A 25,458-nucleotide genomic window follows, 5' to 3' on the forward strand; every position below is an offset into this window, starting at 1 on the left:
ATGAAGAGTGTTATGTGGTCTGAAAGGCTATTTCATTTTGTCTTTTGGGATGAGGGATTCCACAAATTATTGAGAAAAAGCTGCAGTCAGGTTCAGAGACTCTTTGCTGCTGGAAAGCTCTATCGGTGCCCTATAGGTTGCAGCAGAAAAATCCTCAAGGCTGTTTTATTTTCTGCTCTAAATACTGATATGCTGAAAGCTTGACAATTTACAGGAGCTCTGAATTTCAATTTCAGAGATTTCCAGATCTAGCACACTACTTTAAATCGCTGTCTGGCTACTGGTAGATCCCATATTTCCAGCTCATATTATTGTTTGCTTTTGAAAGGTTTCAGGACTGCTTACAACAATACAGCTTACTTAGCAAAATCCCAGCTCCTCAAATGGATTCCATTTCCTGAAGGGCTAAATTAGCTCACAGAGGTCATTATTCTTATTCTCTCATGACCCTCATACAAAAGTGTATTTAAACATCCTACAATTGCAGTCAAAAACTAGCACATTCAAAAGCAGGCTCTGTGGTTTTATTTCTCTGAGCCCTGTGTTGCAGTGGTGATCAGACTTTCAGAGTCTGGCAGACCCAGCACTTGCAGTGGTGATTGCTCACCACAGAACAGTCTGGCCTGTCTGTCACACAGCCTCACGCTGCCTGTCATTCCTGCACGCCTTCAGGAGTCCCTGCATTTACCAAGAATTGTCAAAAAAGCTCTGGGAAAACCAGAGCCAGCTGCAAAGAATAGAGAAGAGATAGAGATCTCTTCCCCAAACCTTTTACCATGTAATTGTTATTTCAGTCCTCCTGCCCAGTCGTCAGCCTCTGGGGTTTAACAAGGGAAAAGCATAGGCAGGTGTTTATCCAATGACCAAGAAGCAATGATATGAGTGAGCATGCCAAAATACAGCTTCTACTTAGAACAACAGGAAGGAAAAGAGAGGTTAAGATAAAGGCTCCAGGTCCCCAGTGCAAATATATTACCAGTTGCAAGACATAGCCCTCCAAAAGGGAAGGCAGAGGGAGTACTGTACTAATTAATATTTTGACAGGTAAATCTTCCAACCAACAGAGTTAAAAAATTCAGTTTAGACAACCCCTGACAGAAAACTTCAGAAAAAAAAACTTAATGCAGAAGTAATTTCATTTTAAATACATTAACAGAAGGAAAAGGTAAAGATTTCATTTGGTGAATGGAAAAAACAGAGCTCAGGCAAAACACAGTGCTTTCTCAGTTCCATCAATGAGGGAATCTACCCATTTTGTGAAGTAATTTATGTCTCTGAGGAGATAATTTGAGGTATACATGTGGATCTTTTTGTCCCCCAATCTTTCCAGATTTCCTAAGGGCTCTGCATAAGTTTAAGAAATATGTCTGACAGAATCTGACCCTAACTTGAAAATAAAAGTACAGCACCTGAGTCACTGAATACCTGATAATTTCAAGTGTTTGGGTAAAAAAAAAAAGAAAAGAAAAAGAGCTTACCATTTCCCTTCCTCATTTTCATACTGTTGGACTGTGTACCCAAACATGTCTTCCAGAGGCCCACTGAAGGTCAGTGCATTTTTCACATCAACATTTGAAGTGCAAACAAGGTGAAAGAAAGCTTTAAAAACAAAGTATTTAAAAAAATTAGTATATAGCAGTACAAATAAACCCAAATACTTCTAAGAAACCAACATTCAATTATGACTTAATGAAAGGTACAAGACGTTGAAAGTGGCATTTGGGGCACACGTATCTCAGCTTGTAAGAGATTTAAAACATATTTCTTCATACATAGGTACATAACTAAATTCAGAGTTGTTAGCAACTGGACTTCTGTACTCCAAACATATCTTTCAAACTCCCATCACCCATTTTAAAATCAATTCCAACTGCAGGAAGTAAAACATTACCACCTTTAAGAATAAATAACTTTTTAGTTATTGATTTAGTTTAGCTTAGTTATTCTTTTAGCTCCATTCATTTCTAAAGCAAGAATTTAATAGAAAATGTTCCCTCATTCAATTAGGGATTAATAATTAGTTCTAAAGGTTACTTAAATTGAGAAATAACTAATTTTTAACAGAAAATTTTTGAAGAAAAACCACATAGGAAAAGATTTTCAGATGTGGAAAAATTTTCAGATGTATTTAATTTTAATCTATATTAGAGAAAAAGAAGTATATGGTTTTCTCTTAATTCCTGTAAACCATTTATATTTCGAAAGGAATAAAATTAATTTTCTATGCAATCTTTTGCTGATCTCCATAGTACCTATACATGATTATTTGTACAACTCTGATAATTGTGCATTTAGGAAAAGTTGCTATACAATGGTGATCTTGGACTATGAAGAGATCAATCAAAAGAGTGAATGTTTCTTCTGACTTATTTCCCATACCCTAAGGTTCAGTGATCAACACCAAGGAATATACTGCAAAAGTTTGACTGCATAGCAAGTTTCAGAAAAATTTGAGATATAGGGTAAAAATCCAGCTTGAAGTGATACCTATAATTGCAAGGCCCATTAAGAAGCGAAACCCACTATTTGTATATAAAAATAAGGCTATTTATCTCTTCTGTATTCACTATTTCTTATAGTGCTCTCTTCCATCTTTGTCCTGTAAATCAGTTTCAAAAGTAACTACTGACTCTGCTGCTGCAGAGCTGTATATTTAATTCACAAGAGTCAAAAATTAGGTGAATTTGTAGAACATTAAAATTGCTTAAAACCACAAATATACACAAATTTAATTTAACTTTCAAGAAGCATTTCATGAGCATTTGCTGATACTTAACAGCTACATAAAAACACCCAAATACCCAATACTTGCTGCAAATTAAAACATCTAAATAATTTCCAGTTGCTAAACCACATCTGTGTTATTCACTATTGAGCTGACAAAATTCTCATGGAAGGCTTGTTACTATAAGTAAGCTCCCAAGTGGTCAATGCTAATCTGTCTCTCTCAGCATCTTATTTCCTGCTTAATGCAGTAAAATTATCACAGAAGACCATTTGTCATTTAGTAAGTATTTCCAGTTTCACTGGACAGCAAAAAAAGGAAAAGTTTAATTTGTGTTATTTTAGTTTTTCTTCCTCCAGTCAGAGTCAGGAAATATAAAGAAGTGAAAAAAAAACCTAAAACAGAGATTTGCTCTTCTGAAAATATTCACTGCAAATGATAAGATAAGAAAAAATTAATCATTGACAGCCTGATGGGAAATAATTAATTGGAAAATAATTTTGTTTCCCTTAAACATCTACGTTTAAAGAAATTCTGCTGTGCCTGTTCACATGCAATAGGCACTTTCCTTCCCTATTCTCAATCATTCCAGTATAATTAAAATGAACAAACCAAATTTTTAGGAATTCAATCAAGTTATCATTAATTCAAGTCTTCTTTTGTTAAGTTTCAGTAAAAACTGAAATTTACTACCAAAAGAGTAATACCAATTCCTATTATTACTTTTCAAACCATATAAGGGATTGCAACTGTGTCATTTACACTCACAATCTACCTCCTAGACAATGAAACAGTACTAATGAGTCACCTGCTAAAGCAACTACGTTCATTATTTAGTTCAAGAAGAAATGTAGAAGCAAAATATACCCATGTCAGCTTCTCTCTTAATGATCTCCAGAGGTCCGTTCACTTTAAGAAGGACAGAACACCCTTCTAGAGGTCTTTAGAGGTATGCTCTTCCCCTTTCTCACCTTATGATGGTGTTCAACACATATCATGATATGAAATAACAAAGGCCACAAATTCCAGGCCTTTAGAATTTGATGTCTCCTGAAGCAGCCAAAGGTTACATGGGCACCCTGTACTCTGTTCACTTCACCATGATATCCTCCACCATCATTTTATCATCTGCTGATAGATGAGGAGTTTCATCACAGTGATGTAGTATTGACAACTATGGATTTTTACTCTGTAGTCATTACAGGAATTTTTGGTCTTGAATTTTCCTGAATTGGTTCTGTAAAATTGACAAATCTCTTAATTTTAATGCATGTGTTTCTAATCCTCATAACAGCTGAAAATATGAAATGCTAGTAAGTAGACGAGTAAAAAATGCCAGCTATTTACTACCAACCACCCTAATCCTCATGCTTATGAGTAAGGTCAAATTAGAATCAACAATAATAAAGCTTTGTTTTAAAAAAATAAAGCTAGATGAACCAAAAGAAGCTAGATGGGCCAGACTGGTCAGAAATAAAACTGAGGTGGTGGCTCCACACAAACTGAGGTGGTGGCTCCAAACTGAGGTGGTGGCTCCAAACCTGTAGACCTTGTTGGCAGCCTTGTTTAGCCTTGGAGGCTAAATGTAATGAGCTTAATGGGAATCTGAATAACTCAATGGAAGACAAAACCACTGCAGCTTACAACCCACACAGAATGAACATCTGGTTCAGGAAATCCCTTTAGCTGGAGATACTTGGAAACTGGAAGAGGGACATAACATATGACTGCGTGGTTACTTTTTGTCTGTAGCTATCTGCTTACATGTACTCCTGCGGACATGATACTGGACAAAACGTGATCTTGATGGCTGTGCTCTTACTCTCTCATCTTTGCCTTCTATCTTAGCCAGAAACCAGATGCTTTGAAGTTGGCATATTTTAATATGCAAATGTATTGCATGGCCTTCTTTGTACTCTATGTGCTTTGAAACATTACAAGCATAATGTTTTTGCATTAAAGTAAGGGTCATGATAAACAGTGTAAAATTAACTTACAAATAATTAATGTATTTAAAGGTAGCTTGCTGCATTTTCCACAGATCCTGCAAAAGAAATCTTACAAGCCAAAGAGATGTTCAAATCTGCAGATGGTAAATAGAGAAGTGGAGTTTACGGTGACCTACATTACACATCTAGCTAACAATAATCTACTGATTTATGGCAACTTGGCTTTCATGCTTTACTTGATTTTTTAGTAGAGAAAACACTGTACAGAGTAGCTAATGATTCAGAACATATAAAAACATTACTGATTGTGCCCGTGAAAATTATATTATTAATAATATCTAGCTTGAACTCTTTCAAACTTCCAGTTTCTGTCTAAGATGGCATGCATTCTTTACTGTTTCTAGCTAACTTGTGTATGTATTAAGAAGAGTATTGGCAGAAGCACTGGAAAAAGGAGAACTACAGGGAAGTTGGAGAGGATTCTCATCAGAACTGTGGGAATTAAGGTGTAAAAAAAATTCATAAGGTACATAATATTTGACTTAATCACAAATAATGTAGGTAAATTGAGATTTTGAACTATTTAAAGTTGTGTTATCAGAATGACTGGGAACAGACCAAAACTGACTGACACAGCTCAGAAATGCAAAGTATAAAAGTTTCTCAAAGGTTAAAACTGAAGTTCCAGTTTCATCTTCATGTTCTGCAAGAAATGAGGCACTGCAGGAAAACCTGGGACAATGTCCCTCTCACTACTGACTTACACTGAGCGGAACATGAGCTGATACGTGTGCCATTCTTTGCTTAGCACAGCTTGTACCTATACATGAAAAGTTAACACTCAGTCACCAAGACGACAACACAAATATTATTTCTATTACAAACCTGGAGTAGTAGCTCATACTTGTCCAGTAGCCACTAATAAATTCTTTTCTGTTTTATTTAATGAGTTCTTTTAACTAAACGTTTGTGCTGTCCGGATAGTTACTCTGCCTCCAAACCATGCAAAACCAGATTTTTCTGGGACTTGTTCACAAGCATATTGCCTGGCTGGCCGCTCTAACCTTACAAACACAGAATTGGCACCCTTATTTTCCTAAAAAGATGGATATAAACATAAGCCAAACTGTAGAACAAAGCCTAACACCTGGTTCTTTACTGATGAAAAATAGATCACCACAAATCACCCCCAATAAATGGCACCATGAAGACCAACTTAGACAAGAGAAGAGAATAAATTGAATTAGGATATTTTAACTGTATGGCTTGTAGCAAATAACAACTGCATCCTCTATAAATAGAGACAACACCAAGAAATACAAATGTTTTCTTTCAAAAACAGGAAAGGATGAATTTACACTTAGCATTGGACAAGGCTAACACATTGGCTGTGCACTACTTCTCCCTGCCAGCATGTGGTTAAAAAGTTTTTTTTTTGCTTCACTTCACACTTACTGCTATAGCACTTGTTTTTATTCTTTCATCTGCATTTTGCAGGAGACTGAAACAAAGCAGCTCTAGGTGCACCAAGGAGCACACCAAAATAAGTATTAATGTTTTTCATAAGCATGCTCACTTGGAAAACATTGGGAAATTATAAAAAAAAAAGTTAAGAAAACAAGACTTTCTCCATCTTGGAATATAAGAGAGAATGCAGAAATTTAAGCTGAAGAATAAAATAAGATTAAAGTGTTTTATGGAGTTCTCATATCGTTAGATATCTTGGAAAATAAATGAAAAGAAAAATTGTCTTAATGCTTGTTCAGCATGTACTACAATCAGTGGTGTTGTAAAGATATTTTAAGAACTTGCAAATAGAACAAGTGCACAATACAGCAACAGTGAAGTGTGCATCTGATCACAGTGTACTGAAAGCTAGGTGTTAATAGGAAAGATGTCCTAATTGTAAGACAGTAACTGACTGTCTTCAAAAATGTTTTACATTGATGTTGCAAAGACTACCTGCCTCATCATCTTAGAAAACCTTTGAAACAAATCAGCATAAAAGGATGCAGGTGGGGTGCTGGTAAGTGTGACTCACTGAGGGAAGCATAACTGTGGCCTCCCACAAAAGCTTATTTTCAAAATGGTGACAGACAGTATCATGCTCTGCAATTTGAAAACTCTTACACTTGAGGAAATTGATACCACTGTGTGTGGCACCTGCAAGGCTGAGCTGCAGCTCTCAGCTAGCTGCAATCAAGCCAGCTGCAGAGAACAAACTGTGTCCTCCAGTACACACTGAGCACTGAGCCTCAGGAAATAAAACCTCCTCAAATTTGGATCCCTTAGCTGCACCAACACAACCCTGTGCACTTGGGTCAGGGCTGGGCTGCACCTGGCTGGTAGCAAGGTAGATTAAACATGTTTCTACTTGCAAAGTGATAACTACAGAAATGCTGTTTTTAAAATCATTACTCAAACATGTGAAAGTGGATTATTTGCTGGACCAGGAAATCTACACACTTTATTTTTTGCTTCACTTGTGATAATGTCACTGCAGAATTACACAGCCTTTTCCTATGAAAAAGAGATTTAGCCACTGACATGACAAGTGGAAGAAAATACGTCAGCATTGTACAATTGCTGTCTGTGAGTTCAGGGGCCACAGTGCTCTGGTCTTACTGTGGATGGCCAAGAAGGCTGAGGCAGGAGCTCTTGTTGCATTCAGTTCTGCCTGGCTAAATATCAACATGTTTCAAATAAAGCTGTATATATATAAAAAAAGAATCAACTTCAGACACTTTTTCAGTAGTACTTAAATTGAGCCTTTTATTTTTCAGGGCTACAAAAGACCTTTTGTATGGTTTTGCCTCTGGCATTTTTTCTTTAATCTTTAACCTTTGAAGAGCAAAAGACTGACTTTCTGGAAAGAGACTGAATAATTAATAAAACACTTCTTATTAAAAGTAGATAAATACCACAGAAGACCAAGAAATATATATTTGAAAGTAATTCCAGATGCAGTAGCCAAATGCTTTTCAAAACCAATTAAATGCTTTGTACAACCCATTAAATAAAGCTCTCTTTACTGGTTTTGTACTAAGTATTTTGTGCTGGAAAATAGCTTTATAATGGAGTATCAAGTCTGAAAATATACTGAATCAATGCTTTGTAATGCAGTACCAAATGAATAACACAATGCAACAGGCAAAACTTTTGGAAATATAATGGGAGAGATCAAGAATATGTCTGCTACTCAATTAGCAGTAATCACAATAAAACTATTTTGTGCAAAATTTGGAAAGTGGCCCTCTCATCATCACAATCCTTAGCACTCTGCAGTTTCTCACAAAAGAAAGAAAAAAGCCTTAGAAATATGCAGTCGCATACAAAGGACTTTATGAGGTCTGCTTCTCAATTTGTGCAGATCTACAAAGTCTTTGCAAATTTAGCAGCTTGATGGAAGTGAAACAACTCCTACAAAATGTTTTATCTTGTTTCCAATCATTTCCAGTCCATCTTTTGGATGTAGTTTTTCCATCAACACTTAACTCCACACAAGTCCCTACAATTTTTGTATTCCCACAATGTCCGTATGTCCATCCTCCTTTGCTATCAAAGACCATTCCTCATGAGCCCCCCACAGGAACTTTCAACTCCTACCATACAGCTTTATGTGCAAGCCCCATATTCCAGGCAGAAACCATAGCTAAAATGAACACGTATGTTGTTTTCTGAAATAAAACCCATCAGTAAGAATAGGACACTTAATTTGGCTTTCTACGACCCCTTGTTGAGTTACGATGAATCCCAGCTTTTCTAGTTCTGTAAGCTTTCCATTATGTAGCCTTCTTGAAACCAGCATGGTAGGTCAAGTATGCCTTGTGCTGCAGGAAACACAAGATACCAAGTCTCAAAGTCACTTCTTCCACAATCATTTTTCATTTGACTTCACACTGCCAGTTAGGCTGTTTTTCCACACAAGCATACTTTATGTATTACAGGTCAATTTTGTTGCTCTTAGCCTAAAAAAACCCCACCTAAGTAGATCCAATATGAACCTTACTGTTTCTTTTAAACAAGTATGATGGTAATTGAGTATCAAGTGTGCTATTTTTCATATCATGTGAAATAGTTAATGAATATTTCTAAGTTTTCATTTAATGTTTCCTACAAAATTAAATTCTGTGACACTTGCTTAATGAGAGGAAGAAAAACTAATTTTTTTTTTCATTCTTAAGCAAATAGCTGCCATACCTTTTCCATCTTACCAAATCATATATATAACGTCACTTTGAACAATAGTTCCTCTAACTTTCTGCCTATGATTCAATCCACAGATGTACTGGCTTGTGCAATAGGTAGCACAAACGATTGAGAAGGTAAACCGATCACTGTCTGGTTAAAAAAATGATATGACCATCCTTACATAGTGCCAATTTATTATGGCAGCAATTGGTTGTAATTGTTGTAAATGTATCTTTGAATCACAGGTGCATTTTTTAATACAGAGTTTTTGAAACTGAATTTACTTCAGATATGACAAAAACACATGCAAGGCTGTAGAATTATTTCAAGAAATTTCAAGGCAGAAAGTGAAATATGTGTTCAACAGTACGCGTCATTTGTGATTCAACGGAGGTTTATTTTGAGAAGATGGAGACTGGTGACTTTCACCATCATGCAACATGGCCTACATCTTTCACAATTTTAGTATGCTAATATAGGGACTAAGGAAAAAGAAAGTCCTGAATACTCATGACACTGGTGAATCCTTTGATTTGAGGAAATCACTACTTGTCAGTGTTCAAATGTGAATTGAAAATGACATTGTCTACATATTTTTAAGTTTCTTTTGAATGCATGCCTTACTCGTTTTTTTTTTTCCCTAGCACCTTGCAAGTTATCTTTGAAAAAAAACCGTCAAAACTGAAAAAAAATTGCTAAACTCTGCAGGCAAATCAATGCACTTCTGAAGGTAGATATATTGCCACCATGCTGTTACTTACATATAAAAAAAGCTAAATAGACTTAAAGAGAATGTGAACCATTGCACCAGAAAGGGCTCCCAAACAAGTTACTCTGTTTGATAAACCTATGCTTCACCAGTCTACTCCATCAAATTTAAAACCAGCTATCTATAAAATGGCCCAGGACAGAAATTCCTTTCAAACTTTGTGGGAAATATGATAATCTGAGAACTGATGCAAGAAATAATGTCTAACTGAAAACTCATGTAACTATCTCCCTGCCAGGACTGCTCCTTTCTCTCCCTGATAAGGGACCTCTCAAGATTACTCCTTGAGGAATTGAAAGACTCCTTGCAGAAGCACATTCTCAGTAAGTGATTAACAGCATGCTAAACTCTGATATCCCAGCTAAGTGCTACAGAGGATTGATTGTGCACGTACAATCCTTTGGACATAAGCATTGACAAGTCTAGAACCAGGAGAGGATCTAGCTGGACCTGGATTGATTCCTCTCTGAGAGGAGTTTAGAAAGCAAGGGAGTCTTTTCTGAACCTGATGACAGAACAGCAAAGTCTCCCTGACAGATTTATCTGTCTCTGCCCTCTACGCTGTTAGTCAAGTGTACTTTGCCATCAAACCTTGTTAAATCACCATCACATTTAACACTGAAGTTTGTCAACCCACTGTTTTATATCAATAACATATCTTGGAGCTTCATTCCTATGAGTGAACTATATCACTCCATTTGTGACATGGATGAAGAAAAATTATTTTTTTACCTACCTGACTTGATTCCTTTACCCTTTCATTTCCTCCCTCAGTTGTTTTCAGAGATTTTCAGGTAATTTTTCTCAAAGTCTTAAGCTAGTAAAACTTTTTCCATTCCTTTACTTCACAATGACTACTAACTCCTGTCTTTCATTGCCTTAGGCTCAGCATAATCATGGGCTTGCTCCCAGTCAAATCACTCAAAGCTTCAGGAGGAGAAGAAATCCTCCAAAAGGAAGTGCAAATACTGTGATATGACCCTTTCACATTCAGCTGCTGGAGCATCAAATCTAAGCCAGTTTTTACATAGTACAACAAAAACATAGATTATCTCTAGAAAATGCATCAATATCAATTTCACAGTGATCCAATTTCTTTTGGAGTACAATGGAAGGGAAAAGATGGAAGCTTATAAATACCTAGTTTTTCCTTTAGTCTTAAAAAATTTTGCTATGCAGTGATTTGGGGGGAAAAAATTCAAGAAGAAAGCTCGACCAAGCAAAAATGACAGAGACAAATGGGTCAAAGACAAACTTCAAAATTAAATCTCCAACATGTATATTAGAAGAAAAAATCAACTTGCAAAGTATAGTCAAGATGTCTAGAGACAACTTACCTATTCTTTTCCATAATGAAACAGCTCTCATAATTTTCATTACACAACAGTTCATTTTTAGCTGAACCATGTACAGAGAGATACCTGAAAACTCTGAAAGTTTAAAGTACTTCCTAGCACTATGACTTTATTTTTCAGACAAACATTACATAAAGCTAACAGGTTCCAAAAAAACCATAAATCAAAACAATATTCACTGAACTGAATTCCATTTAAAAGACACAGGGAAATACTACAACAGTCTAACACAGAAAACACCTTTACTTATGTTAAAGTAAATATATAAAGTATTATATAAAGTAAATTATATAAATTATAAATTTATAATTTATAATAAATTATAAATTTTATAATTATAAATTATACAAAGTATTATATAAAGTAATATATATAAAGTATTTATATTTAATTATTTTTATAATTCTTTCAACTTTACCACAAGTAAAGTTGAAAGAATTAAAAAAAGAATTAAATAATTGTATGTGCAGCTTTTTGAGAGAAGAACTGGAAAATAAGGGATAAACCTACTGCTGCTAAAGGAAAATTTTGAAGTTTAAAAATTCTTGACATAAAGCTTGGACTGAAAATATGAACCATCATCTGAATAATTCCTTTTTTCTATTGCCTATGTTAATTTTTTGTGATGCATCAAATGCACTGTCAATAATATCGTTCAAAATTTATTTTGTTTAAGACTTTTTCTCCTGTTGGTAACCAAAAAATTGGTACAGTGAGAATATAGTTGATAAGAGATTGCTACAGGCAATAATGGAAAATAAGTCACATATTTGTTGAAATGCTGGAATTTCTCCATGAATGGTCCCCAGATGCCAGTGCTGTCACACTAGGTCAGATGGAAATGACTCTCCAACTGCACAGAACTGAAATGCCCGCAGGGAGAACCAGCCTGTCCTGCATAAGCATGAGGGAGCAGGCACTGTCTGTTTGCACAGATCAGGTCTGACCTGGTCATTGCAAAATCCTGAGCCTGTTCCAAGCATGTGCCAGCACAAGTGATCACAGTAGTGACTTTCTATTACAACATACAGAGCACTCCTTGTTTGAAATCTATGACTTTTCACTGCTAAAAGAGAAGATAATCCTCAGCCAGTTTGTTTCCTTAGTCGTCCCTACCTATGAATTAACTGTGACAAGAAATCTTTTACTGTACTGGACAATTTAAAGAACATTGCTCTGTGATAACATAAAGTTTACACTTGGAATCAAGAAATCCAAGCAGATAAGAATGTGGAACTGCAAATTACCACAGTGATCATTAAATCAAATTTTCCATGGACTTAACCATAAAAATAGCTGCCTTATCTAGTGAAGGCTACACAAAACCACACACATATCATGAAAAACACTGCACCCTAAGAAAAAAAAGTTTACTCATTTGGTCAAAGAAGACCAAAAGAACACCTGGTATTGCATTAGTCAATTCATATGTCTGCTGCAGAAGGTATTTTGCAGCTTAGCTGATCTTATGGTCCAAGATAATCACAAGGACTTTCACATCTTGATGTGTCATATGATAGTAGCTCATCTTCAGTCTACCTGTTGAGGTAAGCATAATTTACAGGCAACAGATAAAACTGAACTTTCTGTAAATGGATTCCTATACCAGTAAGCCAGAATTGGCATACAGTGTTCATCTATGACCATGAGAAAAAAAGACAAAACCAAAACGCCAACTTTCCATCAGTATCACTCTTGAAATAAGAACAGAAGATGCACCTCTAGCAAGAAACTTATTCCCTGAAATAATTATGAGGGATATCTGTGGAAGAGAATATGGTCAAGATTGGTGACTATTTCATTGTCATTTCACAGTGCAGTTGGAAAACAAAGCAATTTTAAAAACTGCAGCAAAATTTTATGGGCTTTTAATATTCTTCTTTTATGTGGTATATTTTTATGGTCAAGGTAATATTTCTTTATGTGAAAAGCTAATGAGTTCTCCAAAAGTCACTTCATCATATATTATCGATACTGACTGGCAATGTACTGAAAACTTTAGCATAATATGCATCACAAACAATATCTACTAATTTTTAAAGACTCTGGCAACTCAAGTATCAGTAACGGCATGAACATCTCTTTTGTTGTATCATTGCTGTAGGGATAAACCAGTTGAAAGCACTGCAAAATTAATCTTAGGTCTTTTTACTGCAAATGTTCATTTTTTATTCGCCAATAAACAATTCAGGGAAATTTGGAACCAGCCATGAAGAGACTATAAAAGGAAGGTTTGTTTCCCCCAAAAAATTAGAGTTGGATTCTAGAGGTAGAAAAACATCCTGTTTTTTAGATGCAGTTTAAGATAGAGTTTTCTACATGAATTACTGGCACTAATAACTTTCATTTCCCACCCACAGGACTGAAGTACACCCATGATTTTAAAGATATCTATCTGGACCAGGCCTATTCTGAAAGTATCCTCGTGATACCAGGAGTTCCACAAAGGACCTGCAACTCTTTCTTTCAAACATCTCCATCACCCTCACAGAACTACCATACAAGTTTAATAGTGAAGAAATCGTCCAAGCTGAATCGAAGTTTACAAAACTAAGATCAGTTTTGGGGTCATTTAAAAGTGACTCAGTCTTCTAAAGGGAATGGGATCTGCAAGTCTTACAAAAAGGACCTCCTAAAAAGGTACAAATGAACCTTGTGCCACCAACTTATATCCCACAACACTACTGTTGCATGTATGTGCCACCTTACCACAGATTTAACATCAGTCTAACGCAAGTAGCACCTCAACTATAGTTTCAGCAGCAGAGTCTGGCAGATCACTTCCAGCTTTTCCTTCCTGCCCAGCTATGAGGCAGCACAGCAGTTCTGATGCTGAGGTCTTTTTGTTCTTTTTGGTCTACAGCCCTTTGGATACCACAGTTACTTTTTTATGGGATACCACAGTTGCTTTTGTAAGAAACAGACTTTACCAAGCTGTGCTGATAGATACAGAGGACCAACTCATAGCTGCTCACTTAAGAATTACTGGAGAAAACATGTTTTCTAAAGGAAACATGCTTAATGATCGCTGACTTCAGTCTAATGCCTGTTTAAAAATAAAACACCCAAAAAATATTTTCTTATAGCCTTTACAGCTCCTGGCAGACATCTAACTGGCAGAGATGGAAAGGAAAGTACTCATTAAGCCCTCCTCAGGTACGTAATCTAAGCATTTTTGCATCATTAGCTCAAACAGCTAATGCCTGTCTCACAGGAGGTCAGTGCTGTAGTGAAATCTGGTGCGATTACTGAGATGCAGTGCGAACATATGTGCTAAGAATTGAACAGATATAAACAGGGCAACACAACGCTCTGATGAAATAAAACCAGCAGGTGCTCTGCTTCTGTTCCAAGCATGGGTACAGGACAGATTAACTGATTCCTATCTGTTACTGTTAACTATATCACATTTCTCAGGGTAAACAAATTCCATAAAAAAGTGACCTTTTGCTCTGATTTTTTCCTGACTGGAAGACTGTTCCAACTTCTCATTTTTTCAGTAGTAGGAACGTTCTGCTCTCTAACATACATTTATTTCTTGCCAGTCCTTATGTCAAAATAAAAGTGCTTAAAGTAGGGAAACAAAATAGTTTTAAAAATGTTCTAGAAATAAGCAAAAAAGCTCAAATTCAAATTACGACTGCCTAAAGCCCTAAGCATTTTTTCAGTGACAATTTTCACACTCTTTCCAAAAAACCCCACATCACTTATAAATTTCTATTACCTATTTAGAAAAGAAAGACCAGTCTTCAAAATTATGAAAGGCTGGACTCACAGTTGTCAGCATTAATTTTGTTTTTTCTAAACACTCATCTTTGTTCATAACAAAATACTTTATCTCATAAGAGCAATAAACAGGACCATGCAAATCTACACTTGGATAAAACAAATGCAGACAGCTTGAAACAATTTAGGCGGTCATAATTTACCAAGAACACAATGCTTGAATGTGTACTAATAGAGTTTTAACAACTGATTTCTGGGGTTTTCTTGAGAAAAGGTTTAAAAGCCTGTCATTTGACTGATTTGACTTGCCAGATTTTTTATCTCAGCTGAAGTGACCTGAAAACTGTTAAAAACCACCAAAAAACCTTGTTACATATGGTTTCACCTGTCTTTCTCTTTTTCTTCTCACAAGGTGCCCTCTCAGAAAGCCTGTAAGGTTTATTTCAATCACCTCCTCTTGGTGTGAGTTTTTTTTAATGTCTGACTAGAAATTTTTCCTTTGCTTATCACACAGACTGCCAACACAACACAGTGAGGTGTTTGTTTCACAAAGCAGTATTTTTGAAAAAGAAGGTGGTTTTCAGACAGGTATGAAAGGAAAACAAAGACAGTCTTTCACGAACCTCAGATACAGCAGTAGCAGGGTGGCCAGAAATTACTCCACAGTGAGAGGATTAGCAAGGTCTCAGTATCTCTAGAGTCTGTCTCAGGCTCAAAGCTCCTCTCCCTCAGACACACACACAGAGCTTAATCATCAGCTGGCATCTTACCCTCAGCCTAGCATGAGTTGTTAGAACTGAGTTCAGACATTTCAAACATTCACTGTGTCTCCCTTTGGGGAAGAAGTCACATACCCAAAACAGCATCCCATGTTTTCCATTAAACCACAGCTTTTCATCTTTCCTCACAGCTCTGGAACTTGGAACAGCTCTCTCAGGAGACAGCTGCTCTTTTTCTGCCTCTCACTGCTGCTGTCCCAGTAGCTCCTACATACAGCTTTGCAGTGAGGGCAGCCAGTGTCCCAGGAGACTTGACTGTCCTGGCAGAGCCCCAGTGTTCACCCAGCACTGTTTCTGCAAAGTCCATTTCAGCTTCTCTTAGACAACAGAAATTTCCACACAGGGGAGGAATAAATTATATGGGATACATCAGTTCTCTTTACCAAATGTGAGTGGTCTTATGGTACCTGTTTGGGCAAGATAAACAAAGGCAATGAATTAACTTCTCTCACACCTTAACTAAACTATTTATCTAAAACACTTGAACAATGCAGGTCAAAGTAAAGGCAATTTTCTTCAGCAAAACCTGCTGTAGCTTTCAGGGCTTCAGAAACCATTAAAGGAAATGAGCATGAGCATTTAAAAACTCTCAGACTTCCTGAATTTATCACTTGCTACCAAGTTCCTGCTACAGTAAACAAATCTTCCAGTCTTGAAGATAATGATCAACAGTGCATCCTGAGCCAATCCTGCAGCTATCAAAGCAACAAGTTGAGAGTCAAGTTAGCTGTTTCTCTTACTGAACACACACACATCTTCACATACAAACCCTTTCAGTAAAACCTGTGCTAGAAGTATTTGTTCTAATCAAACAAAAAGTACTGTGTGGGAAAGAATCTGCCCATCTTCAAAAGCAGATTTGCTGGTAGACATCAGGTCCAAAAATTTTTCAAAATCTTTTTTTGAAAAGATTCGGGGCTTTTTTTCTGAAAAACTACAGATAGAAATGTTTTTGGTAAGAACAGTTATAGTTTTCAATTATTTTCCTTTCACATTCAGACCAGAAATCTGAAAATTGCCTCCCTCATCCCTTCAGACATCGTGCTTGAGCCAGCCGTGATTTAGGTATCTCAGACAAGATATAAGAATATCTATTTGCTCAATGTGGAAGTTGTACTTATTAATGACAGCAAAGTGACCACCTTTAGCTAGTGTTAGCTAGCACCTTCGCCTTGTGTTTACTGTGAAAGAGAAAATGGCTTTAAGCTTTGTATCTTCTGTTCCATTTGACTTCTTAAACCCCTTACACTCTTTCTTTGCTATTCCAGGCTTGGCTTTGACTAGAAATTCCGTTTTGGACCAGAGAAAACACTTCCCATCATGTCTGGTATGTACATTCCTAAAAAGGAGGACTGGTTTCAACTAATTAACATTCTTTAATGGAATAGCTGCTTTGCCAGAGGATTCATGATCAGCTCTGATATGACTTCTAGGTAATTATTAGAGTAGCATGACAGCAATTACATTAGCTGTAAATGTGGCATTTCCCAAAAAGAGGGCAATAAATTAAAGACTGATACAGCAAAAAACTGACAAGACCTGGCAGGGCTTGAAAGTTGCTGCCTTATGTTGCATTTCCCAGAAGACACTGACTTGGAAAGAAGGGCTGCTCTGATACCACTCCCCTCTCTGTTTCTTATACAGCTCTCAAGTGGGACAAAAGGAAGAATTATTTTCAGACAGCAGAAAAAACAACCATGATTTCAGAAACCTTTTCCTCACACTTTATTGCAGGTTAAGACACCTTAGGAGTAATTTGTTTTCCACAGGAAAGCTACAGAGCATATCTAAAACAGTCAAGTTTACAAGTTGACAGGGGATATGCAGTTTGGTTGTTAGACTGAAGACAGAATCTCTCCTTTAGATTCTGTATCATGCAAGCAGTTACCCTCAAATCCAAGTCAATGCCCTATTTGAGTCAAGCACGAAATATGTGGCAGGACTAAACATTACACTTATTCAGCAAGTCTTTGGGCAACTGTCACACAAGAGGCTTCACAGCCTGTGTTTACTCTTTCCACTGCTGAAAAAGCCCAGGCTCAATCCCTGTTGGAGCCTGAATTAAGAATCATAATTATCACAAGACCAAATGGTTAGGCATTTTCTCAACCCTAAATTTGCAGAATAATGAAACATCAAAATACTTTTCCACACAAAATCTGAATGAACCCTAAAACCAATTTGCGGCCATTACAGGAGAAAGACAGATACTGGAAAATTATCTACCACCACACTCTCCCCACTATCTGCTATATCAAGTCAGAACTGAGAAATCTTCAGATTAAAGCAATCGATGCAAGGAAAAAAAAACGAGTCTTAAATTCTGTCTATCTAAAAAGTACTTATCTGAAGTAATTCTTTTTTTTTTTTGTTTTTATTATGTCTCCTGTAGGGATTCTGATTTTAGGTTATAAACAAGGATTCCTAATTGCAGACTTTCTAAATGCTGCTTCATATTTTAAAAATTGCTTTCTTAGGTCTTTTGTAGAATCAAGAGACTACACACTGTAGAAATATGGCTTCAAGTAACACATTCTGACAATATGGGGGTTTTTCCTGCAAAACTCAGTGTCTATTTCTTTATGAAACAGGCTTCTTTTCTTTAAAAAGAGAGCTATGAAAGTCTCAGAGAAAAGTGAATGGACTGGGTGATCTAAAATATGCATGCATATGAGTACAGTTTTCTAGAACTATAATCCAGCTTCCAAAAAGAAATTTGAGAGGCTCAAGTGATCTATCAGTCCAATAAGAACTGAGCTATAATATACCTTCACTGAACAAGGCAAACCAAGGTCAGCAGCTCAGAAGTTGTAAGAAATTTTCAGAGGGTAAGTTAGTTTTAAAATTCAGCACTACTTAACCTGTGAGAGAACAGCTGCAAATGAAAATTTAGACATTTACACAGCTTTAAAAACATCATGTCTAGTCTCATCACAAATTAAACTGAAGAGCTATGGGCTCTTGTTACATTGGTTGTCCAAGATCATTTATTACTAGCATTTTACTAATATAAGGGTAAAGACAGGAGGAGGGAGATGAGGAATTCCCTAGTCAAATATTGTTAAATGCTTTATAATTTTACTGAAGGATTTATCTTTTATTTTGACTTGTAATTAGTAGGATTATTTTGGTCTCTAGCTGGTGGTGACCTTGCATTTTGCACCAAGCTTTGGCTGATTAACAACCACAAAAAGCATATATGATAAGTGGATTTAAATGCCAAAGGTGACAAAACTAACAGACTGGGGCCTGTTCCAAAATACAAATTTGCAAGAGAGGCAAAAGAGTAACTGAATAAATTTTTTTGAATCACTGTCTAGCACAGCAGGGTTCATGATCAATCTAATTTCATGCTTTTTAAAGCTTTCTTCCTACCAAATGTAACAAGCTTCAGGAAATCCTACTATGTGCCTTCATTCATTTTGAACACAGGAAAACTGGAAGCTAAACCACAGAATTGTGCCAGAATATAATCCTAAACTGGAGACAGTTCAAAACAGAGACACTTAAAAATACAGTTTTTAGTTTAGTTCCAAACAATAGACACAAAAAATATTTTCCAATGGCTCTAGCACTCACTCATTTGATATGCTGATAGCATGCCTCTTCTGCAAATCTTATCGATACCCACAAACTTAGGTCTGCATTGAGCAAGCAACTTTGTCCATATGGACTTTTCAACTACTCAAAATTCCTTGACACATGGAAGATACTAGCAACCTTGGAAATTGGCCAGGTCAAGCACTGAACACAGCCCACTTTCAATACCAGCCCTTAAGCTGTTTCCTGAAACAGGATGCATTTGTATACATTGTGATTGTATATTTATTTTACAACAAAAATGCTTAGAAAAAAAAAAAAATCCCACCCTTCCATACTTCTTTGGGCAATTCCATGAGTATTTCTTTCAGAGACATAACAACATGATAGCAATTGTTAAAAAAAAAGAAAACTACACAAAATATAGTCAAGGCAGAATTTTAATTCTGAGTGTAAATAATAATTCTGAGTAAATAATAATTCAAAGAATCACTATCATCACATTTGCTTACCAGATGAAAGAAAAATGCAACAAAATGGCCACTTCTTTTCCTTGATGGTTAACTACAGGCAGAAAACACAAAACCGCCATTGTAATCATACAGTACTCAGCAAAAACTCTTCACAACTTCTGGTTTACAATGGAATAATTGGAACCAATCTGGTCTGATAAAATAGCAATCCATCCCACAACCAAAGAACAGTGATATGTCTCTCAGAGAGTTTGTTGAGAAAAACTAAGAATTTCTGATGCACTACAAATTAGAATATGTCATTTGTGTACAGCTGCAACAAACTGGCATTACTTAGAAAAAGGGCATATACTACTATACCATCCTAGGCTATAAAAGCTTGTAGAAATGAATGACTTGTTTTGATATGAGGTTATTTAAGGCCTAAATTGGCTGCCTATAATTCATATTTCCTGGTCAATTTCTTCTGCTTCCTGTTTTTAACATCAAACCAGATATAACAGGAATCAAGGTGCTTTCTTGCTAAAAAGTGTACAATAAACTTAGGCAAATTTAAAAAAAAAAAATTTAAACAGTCACCACTGCCAAACAAAGCCTACCTGAGCATCCTATGACTGGTGGTACCCAACACCATTCAAGACAAAAATGTAAAGCTCAAATAACATAATTAATGTGCAAGCTGACTTTAAACAAGTGTCTCAATGGGCTTGTTCGTCTTCAACAAAAGAAGAATTGAGGTGTTACAGCTCTTATACAAGTTCTTTTCAAGAATTTCTTAGACTGGGTGGATGATGTAGAAGAGGGAGATGGCTTTAATTCAAAAGTACTTCTCTATCAAGAAGTTTAGAATGGTGCTTCAGCTACCAATAGATAGTATTAAATTCAGAGGATTGGCACCCTTGAACATAGGGGACTATCCTTAAAAATTATTTTCCTAAAACTATTCTACCCAGACTAGAGTTTTGGTGGTTTTATTTTTTAATGTTCCACTCTTACAACACTTTCCAGATCAAAGAATTCTTCTGTGGTTCCTGTTCTCATCTTCCATGACATTTAAATAAGGAATGTCTATTTACACGCACAAGCCACATCATCAAACCTGGGTTTGAAACAATACAACCACAGGTTATGTCTGAATCTGAAAGAAGTTTTTGCTTCCTCAACATAAGATTTACGGCCTAGTGAAGAAAGAAAACTCCTTCTGGCTCTCAGTACTTTGAGCTGATCAAATAATTGAAAAGGTAATTTTCACTTTTACAGTTTCCACTATCTTAAACTGAAGTTTGATTTATACTTTTGTCATCTTTATTTCTGTATCAGCGTTTATGTAAGTTTTTAAAGAGATATGCAAATAGAATACCAGACTATGAAGTCACCTAAACTATTTGCTATCAAAAGATTCCTTGTGGAAACTGAAGTCCTGATTTTCTAAGTTTTTTCCTATCCTTTCTCAGAACTGGATGCTAAATAATGCCAATTTAGCAGAATACAGTCAATGACATTTTATTAGTCTTCAGGACAATTTCTCAAGATAACAGTATTCAAAAAGATAACTAAATGGGTGCACTGAGTCACCATTTGTCCTGCATATACTATTGTGTTAGCAAAGAAATGGTTAACTTAAAGCGTCTCATTGCTGAAAGACTGCTTCAAGTGTTTCGCAGAAAAATTTAAGTGGTTAGACTTACATCACCCCACAAAGCCCTAAGAGCTGATATTGACCCAATTCCTTTGACACACCTTAGGAAGAACAGGGAGCTCCTGTGAAGATCAAGCACAGTTTTGACAGCTTTTCCAAGAAGTTTACATTTGTTTCATAATACTCTTTTCAAGCATTTGAACAGAAATAGTCTAACGTGAAATCTTCTCTGTTAGTTTACTATTTTTCACATATTTCACTAAGTTGGCAGTCTGCCTTAACATGCAGACTAAGCAGCACTGGGGAGCCAAATTAGTTACTTGTACTGCTGGTGGTCCGGAACTGCAAAAACAGTCAGCTCAGCACAACGCACCAATAATTATTACCATACATCGGATATGTATGGCAGCGTGCATCAGTAGTGTGCTGAGTAAAGGTATATATATATGTATGTATATGTTCACTATTAAAATTTTTTAATTACATGTCATTGTACATCTGCACGCAGTATTCAGGTCAGGAGGACCTTTAATGTCATTTCAATGTGATGCAGAAAAGAAACTGTGGAATGAAGTCACTGTTATCAATCCTCTTCAGAGCTGGACTCATCTTCCTGGTCAGAGAGCTCAGCCACAGGAAAGCGCAGGATAGCTGCCACCCCTGTCAGCTGGCCCAGCTGCTCTCCAGACACATGGAGGCTGGAGAAAATGCGTACTGTGCCCATGTTCTCCCGTACGCTATCTACCAACTTAACATAACGGGCACGGGTAGCCACATCCTGATGCCGAAAAAGCTCATCACTGATCAGCAGGGTGTCAATGGCCATGGCTTCGTTGGCCTTCTCCACATGCTTCAGGCCATAAAAAGCCCGGTCAGGCTCATGCTGCAGCATTTTATAGAAGTCATCTAAGGCCTTGACCTCACCAGCTGCCTTAGTGTCAGAAAGACGGCTAGCTACAGCTGGGTCGCAGAGCGCTTCCTTCAGTGCGTACTTATGTCCTGAGGAAGAGTGGACCTAGAGTGAAAACAAAGTCAAAGGTTTGCTGTTTTTGAAGAAAAAGGACCATCTTCTTAATTAACCAATCACAAACACCCTCTGTGATATGTAGTATTAATCTTGATGATAATGTGGGGAACTTATCTCCTTCTTGAAACGTACATGATTTTTTTTCTGAATCTCTCCTGCAACCCAAAGCCTATACCAAATCCCTTAAACTGCCTTTCAAGCAACACAAGAAAACTGCCTCTCTTATTCAAACGCTGGATTAAATACATGAGCTCCTAGGATAAGGCTACTTAAAACTACCAAGAAACTAAAATCTAAGCCTAAGCCTCTTTTTTAAAGCATTTAAGCTAAGGAAGGACCCTCAACGCTGCAGGCATATGGTGTAAAAGCATCAAATCTGTGCAATTATTATCTGTTATCACTTTGCTACACATGGAAAAAGAGAGTTCTTGGTGCACTGGGTCTCCCAAGTACTGGGACCATTAAGCACTGGGACTCACTTCACTATCCCTGCCCCCAGATCACCCCAGGCCTACTCCAACCCAAAAATAATACAAGCATCCTTATGAAAACCTATTTTAGCCTTTGAATTTGACTATTCCAGTATAAGACTAAAGCCCCACCCACTCAACCAGACATGACTAAGAAACAAGCAAAAAACCACAGCCTTTAACTATGTAGTACAAAACTAACAACAAAATTTTAGTTAATTTTGGTAATATAAAATTAACTAACCTATACCGCATCCAAGTACTTTTAAAAAAACATCTTTAGAAAGCTGTTATTAAACATGCATGCTATACAGTCTGACAAAGTAACAGTGCAAAGTATTTTCCAATTTGCACTTCACACTTAATTGAAGAGTAAACATGCCTTTACAGGGAGTTTGAAATTTCTCTACTCCACATTAAGGTATGCTAGGTGGGAACCATCCCTGTACTATGTGTAACTCCTTTATGCTTTGGGAGGCACGAGAACAATTTCCTCATGATGCTCAGTCAGAAATTTATTTTTTAATGACTTATTTCCCATGTAACTACCTTTTATTAACACACACAACTCTCAAGCCTCTTTTTACCCACTCTGGAAACTGCATAGATCCTTACCTGTAGGAACTTGGACCTGTTCTCCAGCAGAAGCTTGTTGTCAGTCTTGACTGCCTGCTGGAACATGTAGTCACAAAACTGCTCCCGCACGAAGCCTGGGCTAGCCACCAGTACGCACTTCACCACCTCAAAGTTGATATGCCTCTGGATGGCCTGCACCACCTGCTCGTAAAACCTCTCCAGCGCCCGGTCATGCTGACTGCAGTTCCCTTTCCGCTTGCGGGGGATGTTCACCTCCACCTTGGCACGAGTTAGCGTCATGCTCGGGGTGACCAGGCAGACGTGGGCCAAGCCCTCCTGCATGACCACGGCCGCCACATCGGCGCTCCAGGCCGGGTCGCAGGCCTGCTCGATGCGCTCCAGCACCACGCTGTCCCACTGCTTCTTGGCCAGCGTGAACTGCCGGTTGGGCTCCAGCTCGATGGTGTGGTAGGCACCCATCTTCACGTACTCGTTCTCTTGGATGTTCGTGCCCTTGACCCGCAGCTGGCAGGCCTGTGAATCGAAGTCTATGGTCTCCACGCAAAGGGTGAGCGTGGTGCGGATGCGGTTGCTGCCCACGCTGCCCGTGGACGACTCGGTCTGAACCTTGCGGATGGTGGAGGCGCGCAGGCTGTCACCCACCTGCAGCAGGTTGTAGGTGTGCCACATGTCCTCAGGCTCCTCGGGGATCAGCGTCACCTGCCCCGCATTATCCTTCTCCAGGTCCTTCCTCACCAGCTTCATCCTGGCGGCTCCTCGCGTCCCTTCCCCTGTGCCGCAGCGGCAGCGGGCGGCAGGCGTGCCCCGGGAGGAGAGGCTGAGGGCCGGAGCCGGCGGGACGGCGCACTCCCGGACGGACTGACGGACACACGAGAGGCCTTCCCGGAGCCCCCGCTACCCGCGCTCCTCCGCGCTCCCGCCGCCGGCCCCAACGCGCAGGCGCACCGTCCCCAGCCGCCCCACGGCGCACGCGCACAGAGCCCACTCCCTCCCGAGGCGCCGCCGGGGCGCGCCCCGTCCCGCCCCGCTCCGTCGCCGCAGGCACGGCGCATGCGCGGGGCGCCGCGCGCGGGCAACCTGGCGGCGCGTCCCGAGGCTCCCGCATCCTGCGGAAGGAAAAGTGCCGGGGCGGTGTGAGGAGGGAGGGGGAATGGGGAGCAGCCGCGCTGCTGCGAGCGCTGGAGCTCGGCTACTGCCTCGCCGGGAGGGGGGCGCCCCCGCGTTCGTCATTCCCCTCCAGCGCTTCACAGCGGTGGTCCAAACTCCTGAAGTCTCCTCACACCGTGCCGCACGTTTCAAAACACGAGAGGAAAAAGCCAAACCACAACCGAGTGGCCAAAGCCAAGCGGTTGTGGAAACTTACAGGCAAGGATGGCAAAAGAGGCGAGAGGTGCAGCCCCGTGGTTCAGCGAGCGCCAAGGGGCCAGGGGACCGCGGTGCCGCCCCCAGCCGCCGCCGCCTGCCTGAGGCGGGGCGAGGCGGCCCTCATCCATGGAAATGGAAACCTGACCTGTTGCTTGCACGCTGCTCTTAAACTGAATTCCGGTTTAAAAGGTTTTGGTTAAATTTGCAAGTTACACTTCAGCCAGTGCTGAGCCTTGACCGGCTTCCTTCCAGTTGTGACATGCTAGGGAGGCAGATAAGCACGTTTCAAACGAAGCTGGATGTTCACATGGAGAAATAAGATGCCTTGCTACAATACATGATATTGCAAAGAAAATGGACCTGAACCATCACTACACAGCTGAATTTGCAGCCCAAACGAATTTAGCAAGCCAGAAATAATGAAAAATTGTATCACTATACAAGAAAGGAGGAATACTGGAGACTATGAGAAGGTTATGTGAGACCTTCTCATAGCAACCTTCCAGTATCTGACGGGGAAGAGAGAAGCTGGAGAGGGATTCTTCATCAGGAATTGTAGTGACAGGACAATAAGTAATGGGTACAAACTGAAAGAGGGGAAATTTAAGTTACATAACAGGAAGAAATTTTTCTTTGAGGGTGGTTACATACTAGAATAGTGCCTAACCCCTGGTTGCCCAGCGAGGTTGTGGTTTCCCCAATGCTGGTACTCATTGGACAAGGCCTTGAGAAAGCTGGGAATTGTCTAGTGGGAATTGTCCCTGCCCATGTCAGGGTGGGTTGGGACTAGATGATCTTTAATATCCATTCCAACCACTTAAAAATCTATAATTCTATGATTCTGAGTTCTGTA

The 25,458-nt window shown here is 38.5% G+C and overlaps 2 protein-coding genes across 2 annotated transcripts in view; both read right to left on the reverse strand.

The window, feature by feature from the left end:
- ITGA1 (integrin subunit alpha 1) overlaps window positions 1-7,369 on the reverse strand; it is a 50,812-nt gene extending 43,443 nt beyond the window's left edge. The window contains exons 1-2 of the mRNA XM_066569767.1: window positions 7,300-7,369; window positions 1,479-1,599 (exon numbers count right to left, since the gene is read on the reverse strand). Coding sequence (XP_066425864.1) covers window positions 1,479-1,599; window positions 7,300-7,369 — 191 coding nt within the window. The remainder of the gene's footprint in view (window positions 1-1,478; window positions 1,600-7,299) is intronic.
- Window positions 7,370-19,456: 12,087 nt separating this feature from the next.
- PELO (pelota mRNA surveillance and ribosome rescue factor) lies at window positions 19,457-24,154 on the reverse strand. Its single transcript, XM_066569639.1, has 2 exons — window positions 23,259-24,154; window positions 19,457-22,161 (listed from the first exon to the last, which is right to left on the reverse strand). The coding sequence occupies exons 1-2, from the start codon at window positions 23,982-23,984 to the stop codon at window positions 21,730-21,732; spliced, it is 1,158 nt and encodes a 385-aa protein (XP_066425736.1). The 5' UTR covers window positions 23,985-24,154; the 3' UTR covers window positions 19,457-21,729.
- Window positions 24,155-25,458: the final 1,304 nt, after the last annotated feature.

The sequence above is a fragment of the Molothrus aeneus genome, chromosome Z (assembly GCF_037042795.1).
Source record: "Molothrus aeneus isolate 106 chromosome Z, BPBGC_Maene_1.0, whole genome shotgun sequence".
NCBI lineage: Eukaryota > Metazoa > Chordata > Aves > Passeriformes > Icteridae > Molothrus > Molothrus aeneus.